Here is an 18,487-nt window from a genome sequence, read left to right as displayed (position 1 = left end):
ATGAGCATTACTTCATTCCACAGGCGCTTCGAAACCAGAGGCTCTTTCGGTGCCAAGAAGACAAAATGATGGCACACAATAACAGGAAGTGCCTTAAGCCAATCCCTGTTGAGTGACACAACCTGGAGACGTGGCTTCGTACAGTGTTTAGAAGTTGGAGAGTCAATGACACAGGTGTGGACACGTTGGAGTAGTGGTTAGCCCCTGTCCGTGCCTGACACACCTCTCTCTCCCACCTTACAGTCAGCACAAAAAGGGGAAAATCCACTCTGAAGGATGATCATTTCCAGCCTGGGGCAAATCTCCTCTAGGGCCTGTTCTGAACAGGAGTGTTGTTTCAGCTTCCAGTCAATAGTAATTAATGCCCTGTACACTCCAGAAAGAGCAGAGGGGAGATTAGCGGTAATTAAATCTCCTCTGTGCTTGGCTCAAGTCTCTCCTCTGAGTGGACTGCTGTCAAATACTTATTCCAAAGCTGTCATCTGACAAAACTCCTACCACCACCATCTGTAACATCGATTCTGGACTTAACTAGAAGGTTTCAATTATGTGAAAGGTAACGGGCCCAGCAGGACCTAAATTCTGGAGTTTCACAGGCGCTGTTCACCTCTCTCCTGCACACTAAGCACCCAGAATTTGGTTTGTGATCATTTGCAGGGTGTATGGGTGTGGGTGTGGGTGTGGGGCTGGACTGCCCCTGTATGAGGCCCAGCATGGGCAGGTCCTGTGCATGCTGTGATTGGCAGGCCTCTAATGAGTCTTAATTGTGAGTGTGACAGGCCCAGGAAGGCAGCAACACATGTGGCAAAGGGGCAACCACAAACTGTCTGACTAATGACTAAATAGCGCCCAGCCTGATGGGGATCAATGACCCCAAAACAGAGGAGGGCAAATCCCTCCTCAGCCCCCGCCTTTGGAAGCTCTGACTCCTTCGTGTAACAGATGGTAGCCTCTGCGTGTACCTCCAACCTCCCAACAAAAGAAGAACAGAAACAGTGAGGCTGCTTGGTGGTGGCAGCTACAGACATGGGAGGTCACATGATCATTACCATGGCCATTTCCATCTCCATCAGTATTTCTTCTTTAACAATGGAACGCCAGAACAGGGCACCCTTTCAGCCCCGAAAGGGAAAAGCTACATTCTAGGAAACTGAGCAACTTCTTGCTGGTGCTAATTATCGCAACAATATCTCCATTCGGATCAATGCAGACGATATCAGCTGTCTGCTGGTGGCCTGCAGTGGCAAGGAGAAAGCTGCTTCTGGGGAAGCTGTGAGCACAGACACAGACAGCATGGCGGGAGATTAGGCATTTGAGTCAGATGGGCCTGGGGATGATCCTGACTCAGCTACTTACTACTTAGCTGTGAGGCTGTGACCAACTGAGTAAACCTCTCTCAGTTGTCTCATCTGTAAAATGGGGACAGAAGACTTGATTTGTGGTGTCCGGTTTGAAGAAACAAAATGTGTAAAGGGTCTAGAACAGTATCTGGCACCTGACAGTTATAAATAAAAAAAAGGAGGCCAGCAGGATTTTACTCATTTGCACAATGGCTATATCAAGCTCGTGCAAATCTGATGTGACCTTAGAACCCTGTGCAGACGGTTATTACAAGCCAGGTACTATGCTAGACATTTACAGTCTCTAGTACTCAAGGTTAATTTATGTCCTCATACTTCTCGATGAGGAAATCGGGGCTCAGGTCACACAGCTAAGATGTGGCGATGGTGAGAGGTGAGTTCAGTTGGGCCTGTCAATTTTGAGGTGCTCAACAAGATCACATCTAATGCTCCTATGTAGACATTGCAGGCTAGCAATCTCAGACTAAGAGCCCTAAGAACACCTAACCAGGAATTTTCTAGAACCTTGATCTCCAAGCATACTAAAATAGGCTTCTTCAACCTGGCAAATAAAGTGAGTGTAGGACGGGAGGGGGACCATTCAATAACCAATCTGTTTTCAAGGAATGTGCAAAGTAATGGGCACTCTGCTTCTACCCATCCCAAGCTTCCACTGGCTGGTGGCACCTCGTGTCTATGAACAGGCAGCAGTAGGTGAAGTGCCAAGTAGCCGCCCCCCCATGAGGAGGACTCAGAAGAGGCCCAGGAGGGGAAAATGCCCCGGGACAGAGGACCATCCCTGGGTGACTGTGAAACACTGTCACACGTGGACTTGGGTGTTCCCAAGCTGGAGAAAGGGATGCCTGGGGGCTGCGCTGGCCCTGTGGGGAGGGGAAGGGAGATCTGAAATGTGGGTTTTTAAGGCATGAACAGGAGATTAGCAGTCTTGATAAAATGTCATTGAACACTGAGTAAAAGTGAAGCACAAGAAAGCAGGAGCCCGGACGACAGAAAGGGATCCTGAGGGTTCAGAGTTCACAAGTGTCCTGTCTGGATGACATACAGATACCGTGTGGCAACTCTTGGTGGCTAAAACAAAGCAATGAGGTCAAATGACCAGTGAGGCTACCACGTCAGCTGGCTTGTCAGACAAATCAGATGGCGAGATCAACCTTAGGACCCCTCCCACCTTGTCTGACCATCCAGCCACGTTAGCTTTTCCCTCAGGGCTTCCAAAGAACTGAGGGATAATGGGGAGCAGTTATGCATCTGGGGAACTGAAGCACAGAAGAGAGTACCAGGAAGGGGCAGGGGGAGACCCATGCCATCCAGGGAGCCCATCCCCTGCCAGCTCAGAACACGGAGCGAGATATTAGATATCTGCGGAATGACCAAAGTCCTTACTAGTCAGGAAACCACCGTCTGCCTCTGACCTCCTCTACTCACTCCGGAGCAATAGGCACTGGCATTCCCCACAGCTTCCTGCTCAGGAGCCCAACCTTGATAGTCAGAGAAGGCAGAGTTTTCATGACCATTGAAAGTGTCTCAATGGAGAGCCTTCTAATCTCCCCTTCTATTATAGGTTAAATAAACCAAGCCCCTACAATCCTGCACTGGGTTATAAACCCCATCCTGTGCAAGGCCAGGCTGGGGCTGTGTCCACCTGTGAAAACACAGTCAGGAAGACGGCCTGGGGGCTCAGGGCACAGCCCCTAGGCAGGCAGAGCCCAGGGGTTAACAAACAGGCCTGCAAAAGCCTGCAAAGGTAATTAATGAAAGCATCAGCTAGCGTTTATTAAGCATCTGTCTTACACGTACACACTGGCACTTTATATACACTCCTAAACCCTGGAACTGCCCCAGGAATAGTTTTCTTATCCCAATCTTATGTATCGGAGGGAACCCTAGGAGGTGCAGCGACTGCCTGAGGTCTGAAAGCTGGAAGGTGACAGAGAAGAGATTCAAGACCCTGTCAGCCTTGCTCTGCCCAGGTCCTGGAGACTGAAATGGGGTAACCTGCCAGAGGCCCCAGCCTGCTCAACCCTGCCGCATATACACCCTATGGGGCAGTTATAGGGTCAAAGACCAGAGAAAAACAGATGCCACTTCTGCCACCAAAAGGGGATCCTGAAGGTAGTGAAATCAACGTAAGGGTATCCATGGTGACGTTGTTTCAGTCCAGGCAGAACTCAGATACTGAGACCATCTGGCCTTCACTTTACAGAGACCCAGAGAGACCTGCTGATCACGTGGCAAGTGAGTGGCAGGCCCAGAGCTCCAGCCCAGGTTTCCTGACTTCCTGTAAGGTTTGCTTAATGCACGCAGTGCTTCTCCCCACCCACCCATTCCCTCCTACTGAAGGAGCTACACGTTTCCTGCAGTTCTCCTTTTGGGGGGGAAACACAATAAGGAAAGCTATATTTCTTTTTATGCCATTTTACCAGTTATGAACATTTAAAACCTGGCTAACATCACACTTAAGGCCACTGCCAAAAAGGGTCTACAATCCAGGTCATTTGACGTGTAGGTTAAGAGCCTTTCCAGGAACCAATGTTTTCCAAAGTGGATTCCATGAAAGGAACTCAGAAAAAGGCTGGGTTAAAGGAAAACAGGTTCTTTTCTTTCAACTGCAGGACTTCTCAGAACCTTTACTGTGACAATATGGATGGCGAAACTCCTAGAGAGCAGTTTGAGTGTCCCTCAATTGCTCAGTCTTTGTTCCTCAAGAGACTCCATATCAAGGTGAGCTGACAAATTCTAAGGAGTCAGGAAAAGGGTGTGTTGCTTCCCAGAGAGGATGCAGTCCGTCCACTGAGCAGGAAGATGGGGCGTCAGTGAAGGATGCTCCCACCATCCTATCTTGTTTCACTCTGCACTTTCCTGACAAGAAAAAAGGTTTGTGTGCATTGCCTCCTCTGTGAGTCACCAGCCTGCACACCCAGCTCTTCGTTGGCAGCGTGTTCCTACCTTTCTTTATTGATGGAGGTAAGAGCACAGAGGTTGGAAACCTGTCGCCAGAATGCTTAAGTTCAAAGCTTGGCTCCACCACTACTTGGTGACCTTGGACAAGTTGCCAAAGCCCCTGCTTCTCTTTTAGTTCAGAACTAAAGTGGGGACAATGACACTAACAACCTCAGAGGTGTTTTCTAAAGATTTTAGAAGATACGTTCTTTGCCATAAATGCAAATGGCTTTCCAGTTTGCCCTTGCTTTGAAGTTTATTTTGTTTAAACTTGGAAGTTAACTTTGCATCTGCCAAAGCCGTTCTTCTGACATTAAATTCTATGGCATACCAAGGCCTTCCCCATCTCGATATCAATATTATTGATGTTTTCCCTCTGGTTCCTTCATGGTCATTTACTATTAGTTCTTTAGTCCACTAGGAGTATGGGTACTTGTTATGCGATAGATATTTAGCTTATTGTCCTTCAAAGTTATTAGTTGTTTTGGCAGTTTTACCCAATAATCAATTATTTTCTCGTAGTGAAATGTGAACATCACTTGTACTGTATTCTGAGTTATGACATTACTGGGCCTGTTTCTGAGCAGCCCGCCTTCATTCACTCTGGCCTCTGTTCTACCCTCGGTCCAGAGCTCTGTGGTACTGCCCTCTTGCCCCAGGGGAAGCTTTCTGTTCTAGAAAAGTTCAGGACCAGGGGACATCTCATCAGTCTCCTGGAAACAGGCTTTGCTCCCCAAGGAACACAACACCCACAAAGCAAATCGCCCTGCCCTTGCCTCCTCCATTCATTTGGGTTCGTGCTTTAATTTTCTGAACTGCTTGCGCAGAAGGAGAGTCAGCTCATTCTTAACGGACTAAACGAGGGTGTGTAATTCTACGGTACCAGAATCACGAGAACTTCGAATAGCTTCTGGCTCTATCCCTCGGGAGCAGGTCAGGGGAGGGCCATTTCCCAGGAAGCCCCATTTCCGCTTTCTAAGTAAATCACAGCATTTAGAAGTCTGCCCACCTGCCACCTTGACACAAATCAGAGACTGCACAATGAGGTAGGTGGCAGAGTCCTCGCCTCAGCGACAGGGTGGGCCATGAAAGGCCTGTCCCTCTGGGGGCAGACCTGAGTGGGCAGCAGAGAGCCAGGTCAGCACTTCGGTCCAGGGGGCTGCTTTCTGGCTCTCCGGCTGTAGTCACCACAGCTGCAGTCCATTCCGAGAGCAAAGGCTCGCATGACAAGGCTCACCACAACTTTCCAAGGAATGGAGTTCATTAAAATCCTGCTGGAGGCCCTGGGCCGGAACGCTTTTTTCCTTGTAGAGGGGACTGCAGCAAGTGTCGCCAGTAGGAAAGCTCAGGAACACCAGTCCAACAGAGACTGCAGGGGTCGTTGCATAATTACCAATTATTCAATCCGTTCCCCTGCTCCTGCTCCAGAGACAGTGTCTGGCCTAGGAGAGAACGCTTCCCAGCAAACTCTCTGACAAATGGGAGAAGGGAAGCCAAATTCCCCTACTTCCAACAGGACCCCACAGGCACCTCCCTAGGTACAGCAAATGGGGTGCAGCACAGACCCCTCCTGGCCTGGCAGGGCTACAGAGCAGGCCTTGGCTCCACAGGCACCAGCCATGTGCATCAGTGCTGTGCGTCATGAGCCTCGGCAAAGCCATGTCCCAGGGGGTCAGGGCCCAGCTTCCTGGAGCATCAACTTGACTTGGTGGAAAAAGCCTTCTTTTTATTATTAAAATGTCTTGCATATGAGCATGTAATGAATTGGAACACAATTTTTTAAAAAGACTGAACAAAATTATCCACTTGAGGCAGCCACTTTGGATTTGCCCCCAAAACTCCAAACATATATTTGCTCCCCTGTGTGGTCAGGAATACTTTGGGGAAAGAATCTGAGAAGCAGTAAGAGGCCAGGTGAAAGGTGGCCAGAAACAAGTCAGAAGAGACAGCGAAGCTTGTGCTGACTGGGCACAACCACTACCGAGCCTAGAACACCTTCACTCAGAGACAGATGTGCCTGCGAGGTATCTGTTCAACAGATAACAGAGGGCATGACCGTGGCCAAGTCTTCCTTCTTCTAGAAAAATCTTCCCTGAATTCCCCACTAAATGCACACACTATGGAGCAAGGCCTTTCACCTTGCACCCTCAGCACCTATGGTGTGTCTGACACATAGATGTCAAACATAGAATAACTCGGTTCTGTAGCCAAAAGTCATCGGGAAGACCCAGGGGCTGAGAAAATCCAGCCAAAGTCATCCTATCAGGGATCAAGTTTTAGGATCCCGGATTTTGTTTTTTCCCCTGTGGAAGGGGAGCCAAGGAATAAAGGCTGCATTTCTTCTTGGGGTGAGCACATACCTCATTCAGAGGTGCTGAGTAAATGTCATGAATCCATGAACTTTTTCACCTACTTCGGCTAAGAACCCTTTGGGAAGGAGAAGACATTTTGGATGTTGCCTCTGAAATTGAGGAGGACAAAATGCTGGTTGAGACTGTTTTAAATGGTGATGACAATGGGGAAACTAGGCAAGAAAACACAAGCCTGCTCACACTTAAACACACCTAAACCATGTCACATCTGGCCTTTAAGACCCCCAAAGGGCCAGCATGTCTTCATCACCTGGGAACAGAACTGAGTTTGATGCCATATTCCCCACAGCAGTCATAGGAAAAGTCATTTCCAGGGATCACTGGTTCATTTACTAGAGTCTGAAATCTGAGTACCAATGTTTGGCAGAAATCAGACAATCAGTAATACTAATGAACTATTCAATACACGATGAGCCTTAATTTCACCAGTTATAATGAGTGGGAGTTCACAAAGAGCAGGTGCTTAAGAGCGAAAGCTGCGTCTCCACCCATTTGCTCACTGAGCCCCAATGCCTAAGTGTACCCCGTGCACTCCAGCCTTCCGATTTGACAGGGCCTCCTGCTCCTTTGCTACCTGGACAATTTCTGCGAGCCGTTCAAAATAAAGGTACTGCTGAGGCTGCAGTGCAAGCCCTGGACCCAGCTGCCCCTTTCTATTTCTGGAGGGCAACTCTGGCTGCTAAAAAGAGGAATGTACAGAAATGAAAACTGATCAAGTTGTCAGCTCCCTCCCTGGTCAAAGCGTCAGGATGTCTCTTTTCACCTTCAGCCTGCAAGTCTGGCCAGATGGCTTGGGTGCTTTCCCGATGCTGATGTCTTTCCCCTTGCTTGGTTCAAGTCTGGGGACACCCAAGAGCTGGACTTCTGGGTGACTATAGCAAAGAAAGGAATTAAAAAACGAAGTGACCAGTACAAGTAGAGACTTTCTGCCTAGTTAAACAGATTTAGGGCTATTTTGGTTTGCTCTTAAAAAGGCAAAGGATGGAGGGCCTGCTGGGTGCCATTTGCAGAAACAAACTCCTTCCTCAGCTCAGGGCTCAAAATATACCACGGCTATTGCTGCCAGTGTGTAGAGCAAAGCCTTAGAAGGTCAAAGTTTAGGAAGCCAGGGAGCATTTTTTTTTTTTTAATATATTTTTATTGATTTCTTACAGAGATGAAGGGAGAGGGATAGAGAGTTAGAAACATCGATGAGAATCATCGACCCGCTGCCTCTTGCACACCCCCCACTGGGGATGTGCCCACAACCAAGGTACATGCCCTTGACTGGAATCAAACCTGGGACCTTTCATTCCCAGGCCAATGCTCTATCCACTGAGCCAAACCAGTTTTGGCCAGGGGAGCATCTTAACATCACAGGATTCTTAGCCCACATGGACCTGTGGTATTTTTGAAACGGCTTAACAATGGGTTTCGGTGGACTTTCCTCTAGTACAACGAGATTAATGTGTAATGAAATGATGTTTTGGCCATCTGCAAAAGGAGGTCATTTCCCACCAATCAGAGTAAGCTTTATAATCCAAAGGCAGCTAAAGTTCTGATGCTGGAAAGAGAAAAGAAGAAAGCAAGCTGATCTGGCATGATAAATGGCTGCCTCAGTCTCGCTGCCAAGCACACGCCACATTTCTCTTTAATACTACTCTGTAATCGGACCACTGGCGGACTGGGTACATTTGCCTCCAGTTCTCTGGCTCCGACATCTGAGAGAGGCCATTCCCTTCATGGGGAACGCTGGCAAATCCTAACATTCTTGTCAGTCTTAAAACTGGAGATTTTCTTGAAAACAACTACCTCCCCTTCATTATTTTAGGCAGGTGAGCATGGGAGGAATGATTGCAATTTGCACCAAGCGGTGCATTAGTGGCTTTAAAAGCGTCTGACTGATCCCAGATTACATGAAACAAAGGCCCGGATACATTGCTTCTAGACGGACCCATAACAGTGTGCGTTTTCTGAAATTACAGCTTTGGGAAGAAACTAAAACTGCAAGTGAACCTCAGAGCCACAGCAATACACTCAGCACGGACCAACTCTTACAAGAATAAGAATTCTGCAAATCCAGTTAAAACACACACACACACACACACACACCCCTGTCATTCCCAGGAAAATAGAAGAAAAACAACAATGGTTAAAGAAAAACATTCAAAAAAGTAAGTTCTAGGACTGGTCATAGGATCCAGCACAGATGCTCCTATAGACCTCAGTGCAAAGCATGGACCTTGAAGCAGACCATTAATCAAAAGCGGCTTCTGAAGCATGTCAATACAGTTTTAATGAGGCGTGCTCTACCAGATCCTACTTCGCTGAAAAGTCATGCTTCATTTCCATTTAAACATTCACCATACTTCATATTTAAAAAAATTAATGAGAATACCGATTCCCCAGGCCATCTGGATGGTGGGAATCTATTATGGCCTCTTGTTCGGCCTTAGTAGGTAGATGGGGCCCAAGGCTGGCCTCCAGACAACAGGTGCCTCTCCAGCAAAAGTGAACTGCTACTCCTCAGTGGTCTGGCTCTGAGAAAGGAATGTCTTTCAAGTTTCTAGGTGTTTTTATTTTAATTATGTGAAAATTTAAAAATATATAGTTTTATTGATTTCAGAGAGGAAGGGAGAGGAAAAGATAAAAACATCAATGATGGCCGAAACTGGTTTGGCTCAGCGGATAGAGCATCAGCCTGCGGACTGAAGGATCCCAGGTTCGATTTCGGTCAAGGGCATGTACCTTGGTTGTTGGCACATCCCGAGTAGGGGATGTGGAGCAGCTGATTGATGTTTCTCTCTCATCGATGTTTCTAACTCTTTATCTCTCTCCCTTCCTCTCTGTAAAAATCAATAAAATACAATAAAATAAAAAATAAAAACATCAATGATGAGAAAAAATCACTGATCAGCTGCCTTCTGCATGCCCCACACTCGGGAGCCAGCAACCTGGGCATATGCCCTGACCGGGAATCGAACCATGACCTCCTGGTTCATAGGTCGAGGCTTAAGCACTGAGCCACACAACAGTTGAGCATTTTAATTATGTGAATTTTAAATTATTCTCCATAATATATCTTTTTTAATACTTTAGATTACTAATGAATTAAATTATTTAACAGTTTTCCCCAAATAAGACTGACACATTAGGAAAACGCACCATATTTAACCTGTTGTTAAGTGATCAGACCCAAAGGTACCCAGCATGGTTACCCCAGCAGGAGAAATTGGGACTCCTGGTACTGTTTAGCTACACCACACCCTGGCTTCTTCCTCGGAGTCTAAACCACCCCAAAAAGATGAAGTGGTCATATACACATTATGGAGAGTCAAGGAAATGATAACATAAATAAAAGTATCCAGCTCGTTCCCACAACCGACACCTGCCTCCATCCCCTTTCCAGTCCCATTCTACTGAACACGAAGTTAAATGTGGAAAGGCAGTGCACTCTGACAGTAATCTATGAGATGCTGCATGCAACATCATGTATCAGGGACAGACACAGTGTGGCACTTCAACCTGGGTTCAAGCCGCCTCCTGCATACTCAACCTCAGGGCTGATCTCTCCCACCAAGTATGTAGCAAAGGTGAAAGATGGCTCCTTCATTCACCATCAATGCTGCCATTTCCTTGGGGAGCCCAAGTACACGTGGCACATGCAGCAAGGGAACCAGCCGACCAGATTTCCATAAAGGCAGCAACGTGCACCTCTCTGAAATGAAGGGTGGCGAGGGAATCACAGAGAAAACACACAGCTGCAGTAAAACCCTTCGGTAGCCATAAGAATAAAAGAGTCTGTTAAACACCAAGACGAGTCTACTGAGAAAATGTTGCTAATCATTCTATGTTTGGTTTATTCTAAAACACAATCATAACTATATTGGCAAACTAAACTAAAACTCTGCTAAGCACGCTTTCAGGCTGAGTTTAAAAGAAAAAGAAGCCTTTGCAGCTGACCAAATTAGGGATCTGATCTTACCTTCAACCTCTGCCCATCTCTTCCACATATGATTCATCGAAACCCTCCAACCGAGAAAAAGGCAGACACACAACAGCACTTCTAAACCACATCTTGTAATACTGCCTTTTAGGATTGTTGAGAATTAAACACAGACACGCAGGTAAACTGCTCAGCACAAGGGTTGCTACAAAGCTCGGGAAGGGGGCTGGTGGTGACAATTAGCACCACATCAAATTAAAAACCTCCTCCTGACTTTCAAGGACACCTTCTACCTTTCCAACTTTATATTTCATTATTTCCCAACCAAGAGTGTTTTCTCTGACCCCACCCCCCAAACTCACATTTCCTAGGCACATGCCCAAATTCTATACAAAATCAGATCTAACCAGTCCAATGTTCAGACCAATGTTTAAAAACCAGGCTCTCTATAATAATAAAAGCATAATATGCTAATTAGACCCGATAGCCAAACAACATTCCAGATGTCATTCTGGACATTCTTCTGGATAAAGCCGCAGAGGTGGGGGCCGAGGCGGTTAAGGGCAATCAGGCAGGCAGAGTGATTAGGGGCCATCAGGCAGGCAAACAGTTAAGGGCAGTCAGGCAGGCAGGAGAATAGTTAGGAGCAATCAGGAAGGCAGAAGAGTGGTAAGGGGCATCAGACAGGCAGGTTAGTGGTTAGGAGTGATCAAGCAGGCAGGAGAGTGGTTAGGGGTGATCAGGCAGGCAGGCAGAGGGGTTAGGGGCAGTCAGGCAGGCAGGGGAGTAGTTAAGAGCTAGTGGTCCTGGATTGTGAAAGGGTGCAGGCCGAACTAAAGGGCACCCCCCCACCCCCGGTGCACAAATTTCGTGCACTGGGCCTCTAGTATTACATATAACTCCAAATGCATGGCTCCTCCAGAAAAATCTGAAAATAAGCAACAGACACCATATTCCCACAGGGCACCACGTGCCTGAAGCAGAGGGGTCACTGCTCTCAGATGGAGCCTGCCAGCCAGACCCCTTGTCTACACGAAGTCCACTTCAGTGTTTTATATCACCTCCCTGGCTCTTGGTTTGGGACCCCCGATTCTGAGCCTATAGAAGATATATCTGCAACACATTCAACCTTCTTTCTTTAATACTCATCTAAGGAATGTACTTGTCCAGCCAGGACCCATCATATTTTCCATTCTCCTCTTCACCGCCATCACAAGCACCTGAATAGCTGGCTTTCTTGTCTGGATCATTTACCTCAAGAAACCTCCGTCTTCCCACTTCCTGAATTATTACACACAAAAAATAGCAAGTTCATGTGCTATCTTCAATAGGCTCCACTCTGTCTCAGACAGCTGCCTCTAAACTGGGAGTCTGTGACCCTATAAACATAAAATAGCTTCACTCTGGACCTTCCAGAACACTGTGAAGAGTTTGGTGAATGACATGCATCTCCTGAACTCACGTTTTTTTCCTAGTAAAACTATTCTGGAATTCATGCAATGAAATTAAATATATCATTACAATATATGAACAATTTTTCAAACCTCACCAACGAACCAGGACTGGCAACTGATAATTATATTCAAGAAGACATGGGACACGGGAAAAGAACAGAGGACTGGGATTCAGGGCTGAGCTTCCAAGGCTGGAACTCACTCACAGGCCAAATGGTGCAATAACTCAGTTGGCCTCTAGGGGCCTGATTTTATTTTATTTTACCTTTTTCAATATTTCCCATTGCTTTTCAGATATTTTTTAATACTTTTGAGCATTTCAAAAAATATTATGGTGCCAGTTAATCTGAGGCATCATGTTAAGACCGATGATTTTGAATCTCAAAAAACAAAAATAAATTAAATGTTAAAAAATAGATGTGAACGCGCTTCAAAAACTGCTTTTGTGTTTTATGCCGTTTCAAACTAGAAGTGAAGCCATCGAAGCATTCCCTGGGGTAGATTTTCGTGCTGCTTGGGCGCAAGAACTTCCACTATGGAAGACCACTTTCTACAGCCTGACACCACCCACTGCAAACTGCCCGCTGCATGTGTGGCGTCCTCTGCTCCCTGCCTAACAGTGAGCTTCTAGAAACTGAAAACAAGCCAGTGGGGGAGGAGACAGGTTGAAATCAACTTCAGAACGCCTGTCGTGGGCTTTATGAACACAGGGGAGGGTGCTGAAATGAAGACAAACATATGAAACCCATCTTCTCTGTCTGGAGGCATCTCATGGTGGTGTCTGGCTGGAGAGAGAGGTTTCCTGTGGGTTTAATTCTGCATGAGAAAAGGTACTCAAAAGCCACCAGTAATGAGCCCCGGCCCCCAGTAAAGCCACACGAACAAGGAACGTACCAGGTCGATCAGGTCGCTGAGGTTTTTCTCAATTTGCTGTGGAGGCAGGCGCCTCATTAAGTCCAAGGCACAGTCCAGCTGCTGATCACTCTGTGAAAAAAGAAATGAAAGTGTCTAAGTCGTTTTGCCAACAGAAACACCAAAAACCCTCTTTTAACAACATTTTTGCAGTTTCAGCTTGCTCAGGGTATGCTAAGACCAAGCAGGCCTGCAGTGGGCCCTCGGCCCCGTGTCCTGGAGTGACACTGCCAGTCCCTCTTTGATAGCAGTGTTTGTCTCAAGGGGAGGCGTCCAAAGGATAATCAAAGAAGTGGGAGGCAGGCCAGAGAGTTCAGAAAGTGACCCTGCTCTACCCACATCAGTGTCATTGGCTTCTCAGCAGACCACAGGAGACGCAGATGGGTTCTGCAGTCGGCATGCCCGAATGGCAGATTAAGCTTTATCCTTTGCTGTAACCTGGATTTAAACGGGTAACATTAGGTAGCACCACCAGGCCAGGTTCCTTGATGAGCTCTAAGCCAGGAAGAGAGCCAGGCAAAGAACAAGCAGCAAAATGCACACAAAGGCTAAGTGCTTCCGTCATTCGCTAAAGCTTGGTACATTTTCCATGGTGCCAGCCTCTTGCAAAATAGACAAAGACCTGAACCAAACCACTGACAGCCAAGAGCTCACACTAGCTGGCCAAGTGGACCACAAGGCAATACCCGGCGTCACTGCTGCTGCAGGGGCCTGGGAGGATCAAGATTACTCTTGTTTACCGAGCACCTTCTTTCAGCCCCGTGTGCTTCACAAAACGCTCTTCATTTGATTTCACGATGCAAATATTTACTGAGAGCCACCGCCCTGTGCCAGTCACCACAAATATGCAGTGAATGGTGAGGAAGAAGGGACAATTACGTGGGGGCAAGACTGGTAAAGTGCAAAGGAAATTCAGTGCAGAGTGGGCTGTGACACAGAAGGCCAGACCTCAGGAGGACCAGGAAGAAATCAGGTGAGAAAGGAGGGCCCAGTAAAATGGTAAAGACTCTGAGGAGGACACAAAAGGCAGGTGGAGCCCCCAACACTACCGGTCAGAAGCATTCTCTGATCTGTATCCTGATTCTGTTCTGGTCAGGCAGATCTCAGGATTTTTTTTAAAAAAATATATTTTATTGATTTTTTTACAGAGAGGAAGAGAGAGGAATAGAGAGTTAGAAACATCGATGAGAGAGAATCATTGATCAGCTGGCTCTTGCACACCCCCTACTGGGGATGTACCCGCAATCCAGGTACATGCCCTTGACCGGAATCGAACCAGGGACCTTTCAGTCCGCAGACCAACGCTCTACCACTGAGCCAAACCGGTTTCCGCAGATCTCAGGATTTTTTAAAGCCTTAAATCAAGCTAAGGAATCTTCATAAAATATACAAAGTAATCCTGGAAATGCCATGTTTGGCTGTAATGAAATAGAACCTTTTACTATGACCATCTACACTTCGGATATATTAACTTTAAACAGGCTCAGGGACAAGGATCTGTTTTATATTCACCAAAGACATAACACATTAAGTTAACTGGAGACAATTTCATTTTCAGGTAACTAATATGGCATATACAGCAGGCTATTTAAAAAGGGGGGTCAGTAAGATTTAGCCCCTATTCAAGATGGTTATCAGTGACAATTTATTCTGGGACCCACAACAAACTGGCTACCTGCAAAGAAACACACACACACCCCAAAAATTTTGTAGCACTTGTTTTGCTTAATGAAACATTGTAGCAACCATGAATTTCCTACTTGTGTCATGCCTTCTATGCTAGCCAAGGCCACAGTGACATGCGTCTGGCTCGCTGGCATGGGAAGACATTTTAACACCATTTCTAAGGTCGAGAACACAGACCAGCTGATTTGACACTAGTGAGACATATTCCATTCTCAATTCTGCCATTCATTAACTTATAGCCTTAGGCAGAGTTGTTAGTCTCTACAAGCCTCTATTCATAAAATAGAAAGCATACTAGTACACTTCATAGGGTTTTTGTAATTATTTAGTTAATACCTGTGAAGTGTTTAATTCATAGAAGTATGTTTCTGTATGTATGCAAATACATGTCTTAAATGTTTTAAAATAAAAATATTTTATAACATTCACTTCACTCAACCCAACCCCGAAGCCTTTCTTGTTGCTCTAAATTGGAGGTAGGTGTTCAAACCCATAGTTATGTGCCCCATTGGCCATGCAAGAATAGAAAACCGTAAATCATTCAAGTAGGCTAGATAAGAAGTATAAACTAATGAGCCAAAGCCCTCCCAAAGAAGATATACAGGCAAATAAACATGAAATAAAGCTCAACATCATATGTCATCGTAGAAATGTAAATTAACAATGAGATACCATTAAACATTTGTAAGCATAGCCAAAATCCAGAATGCTGACAAGAAATGCTGACATCAAATACTGACAAGATTGTGGAGTGACAGAAACTCTCATTCCCTGCTGGTGGGAATGCAAATGATACAGCCACTTTCAAAGACAGTTTGGTGGTTTCTTACAAAACTAACAGATTCTTACAATTCAACAGCACACCTTGGTCTGTACCCAAAAAAGAAATGAGCTACCACACTGTCAATAATATTGCAGTAACTATATATAGTGTCAGGTGGGTCCTAGGAATATCAGGGGGAACACTCTATTTGATTGTGTAGCTATTATGCTGTACACCTGAAATTAACACAAAATACTATTGAATGCAAACTAATTGAAAGTAAAATTCAAAAATAAGAAAAAAGCAATGTGCTATCAAGCCATGAAAAAAACTTAAATGTAAATTACTAAGTGAAATATTAATATATCAATCTTAAAAGGCTACAGTAAGTGGTATTCCAACCATATAACATTCTGGAACAGACAGTAAAAAAGATCAGTGGTTGCCAAGGGCTGGCGGAGAAGGGGGGTAAATAGGCAGAACGCAGTCAGTTTTCAGGGCAGTGAAACCACTCTGTGTGACACTATAAATGGCGGATATGTGTCATTATAGATTTGTCCAAACCCACAGGGGAGGCTATACATGTGTGAGGACAGGGTTTATATGGGCAGCCTCTGTACCTTCTGTTCAATTTTGCTGTGAACCTAAAACTTTTTTAAAAGGTGTAAACTAGTGTTTCTTACTGGTGCTGATTTTGCCCTTGCCACAAGCCCTCACTGACAGGTGGCAATGTTTAAAGACCATTTTGGTTGTCATCATTGGGTGAGGGGAAGCTACTGGCATCTCATGGGTAGGGACCAGGGATGTTTCTAAATACCCTACAATGCACAGGAAAGACCCCAACAACCTGGCCCAATATGTCAGTAGAGTCAAGTTTGAGAAACCATGGTTTAAAACAATCAGTTTTGGGGACTAAAGACTCCCTGACTCGAATCAAAGTTAAGGCCCCAGAAAACTGGACATGCAATTCTAATTCGCAGACCATTTACAACCCCTAAAACCTCTGGTCTTTGGAAATATTCTGAACTTGGATATTAACAATCTTCCTGAGAACTAAAATAGAAATATAGACACAAGTAAGCCTAGCTACACTGAAGCTTAAGTCCAGAACACACTGGGATTCAGAAGGGATCAACTAGGAGGTGGGCAGTGCATTACCTAGGAAAAGAAAAGCTGTAACTTGACCAGAGAAGGTCAGCAGGAAAAGACGCTGCTTTAACCTAACGTCCACAGCGCGCGTTCACACTGCCCGTTCACACCACCATCTCAACATGCTGACTGCAGCCTCGCCCCACATGCCAGGGCTCAGAACGGCTTCCTTCCACACAGTCCTCTGTACCTAGCTGAAAGCACGAAAATACGACTGCAGAACGGTTTAACTCCTATTTTGCATTAATCCCAATTAATCTTAATTGGCAATATTTCACTACACATTTCTAAGGTTAAGGATATCTAATTTTCATTAAATTAGTAAATGACTAAAAGCTTCCCATAAGGCAAGCAACATGGGAGAACTTAATGACAGCCTGTAAAAAGTTCAAATTAGCGTTAACTGGAACTCTTTATGTGGGAGTCATCCCAAATCATGAGGGGTCCAAACAGGAAATGGCACAAGAGAATGAGGAAAACATGGATGATCTAAGTTCCATGCATCAACACGAGTGACCCCAGAAATAGACTGATGGTGGGAGGAGGAAGCAGGTCCCAAGGGAACACCTAGGATTCTGCCACTTTTATAAAGTTCAACAAGACATACTGAACTAGAATTTAGATATAAACACACTTGTGTGTATGTGTGTATTTTAAAAGACTATAGCAAGGATTTTTTTTTTCCTTATTAGCTAAGGCAAGGGAATGGTAAATATAAAGTTCAGAAGAGTGAAAAGATTAGTTTTAAGAGGAAAAGGCACTGGGGAAAAACAAAATTTGATGTTCATGTAGATCTTGCATAAAATGCTGGGTTCGAGGGTATTCATATCATGATGCTAAAATCTTATATGTTGATATTTTCCTTTATGGTTATCAGCTGGAAAAAGTTTAAGTTAATTTTTGTGTATGGCATAAGACTGGGGACCAGTTTCATTCTTCTGCATGTGGCTGTCCAATTTTCCAAACACCACTTGTTGATGAGACCATCCTTTCCCCACTGTGCATTCTTGGCTTCTGTGTCATAAATTATTTCTAGGCTCTCTACTCTGTTTCATTTTCACTATTTTACTTCACTAAATATTTTCCCAATATAACTAAAAAATAAAAACAGAACAGGCAAAGACAGAAATGGGATTCATAAGCTGAGTCTAAGGTCTACCCTGTCGCTTGATGTCTGTACGACTTAACCCTGTGGCTTAGGATTTGGGCTGGACGGCTGCTAAAAGTCCTTCTGGATGGGTCCCATATCCTAGAGCCGTGGTCGGCAAACCGCAGCTCACGAGCCACATGAAGCTCTTTGGCCCCTTGAGTGTGGCTCTTCCACAAAATACCCCGGCCTGGGTGAATCTATTTTGAAGAAGTGGCGTTAGAAGAAGTTTAAGTTTAAAAAATTTGGCTCTAAAAAGAAATTTCAATCATTGTACTATTGATATTTGGCTATTGATGAATGAGTTTGTCGACCACTGTAAGTGCAGATGCACCCATAGCGTCCCACCTGCCCTTCCATAGCCCCCCGAAGGCCTACAACTAGGTTTCAATTAAACAACCATGCCTTGAGTGCCAGGCCCTGTGGGCCAGGCCCTGAAGGAGGCCCAATGAAGGAAACCTAGTTCCAATCCTCAAGGAACCACCCACAAAACAGCAAAGAAACAGAAGGCTGTGCGGAGTGTACAAGAATGGGACACAGAAGGTGCAGTGACGAGGCACAGCTCATAGTACACTGATTTGGACTTCTTCATGAGTCCATTTTCCCCTGGGATTCCCTGCCCTGGTTACTTCTAATCAGTGGCTTCCTATTCGTTTTGTATCCTGTTATCCTGTGACTGAGGGCTCTCCATGGGATGGCTCCTTCAAAATCCTCACCGATCCTGGACACTTGCTCCAGAAAATGACCTTTACCAGTTCCACCTTCACTGGTGTTTTCC

The 18,487-nt window shown here is 45.5% G+C and overlaps 1 protein-coding gene across 2 annotated transcripts in view; it reads right to left on the bottom strand.

Annotated features, from left to right (window-relative positions):
• Positions 1-18,487, bottom strand: part of CAPZB (capping actin protein of muscle Z-line subunit beta) — a 113,689-nt gene that overhangs the window by 47,519 nt on the left and 47,683 nt on the right. For both annotated transcript variants that reach the window (XM_084875259.1, XM_084875258.1), the window contains exon 2: positions 12,947-13,036. In XM_084875259.1, coding sequence (XP_084731385.1) covers positions 12,947-13,036 — 90 coding nt within the window. The remainder of the gene's footprint in view (positions 1-12,946; positions 13,037-18,487) is intronic.

Source organism: Pipistrellus hanaki (genome assembly GCF_964339955.1).
Source record: "Pipistrellus hanaki genome assembly, chromosome: 2".
Taxonomy (NCBI): Eukaryota; Metazoa; Chordata; class Mammalia; order Chiroptera; family Vespertilionidae; genus Pipistrellus; species Pipistrellus hanaki.
This window is presented reverse-complemented; position numbering and strand designations above follow the sequence as displayed.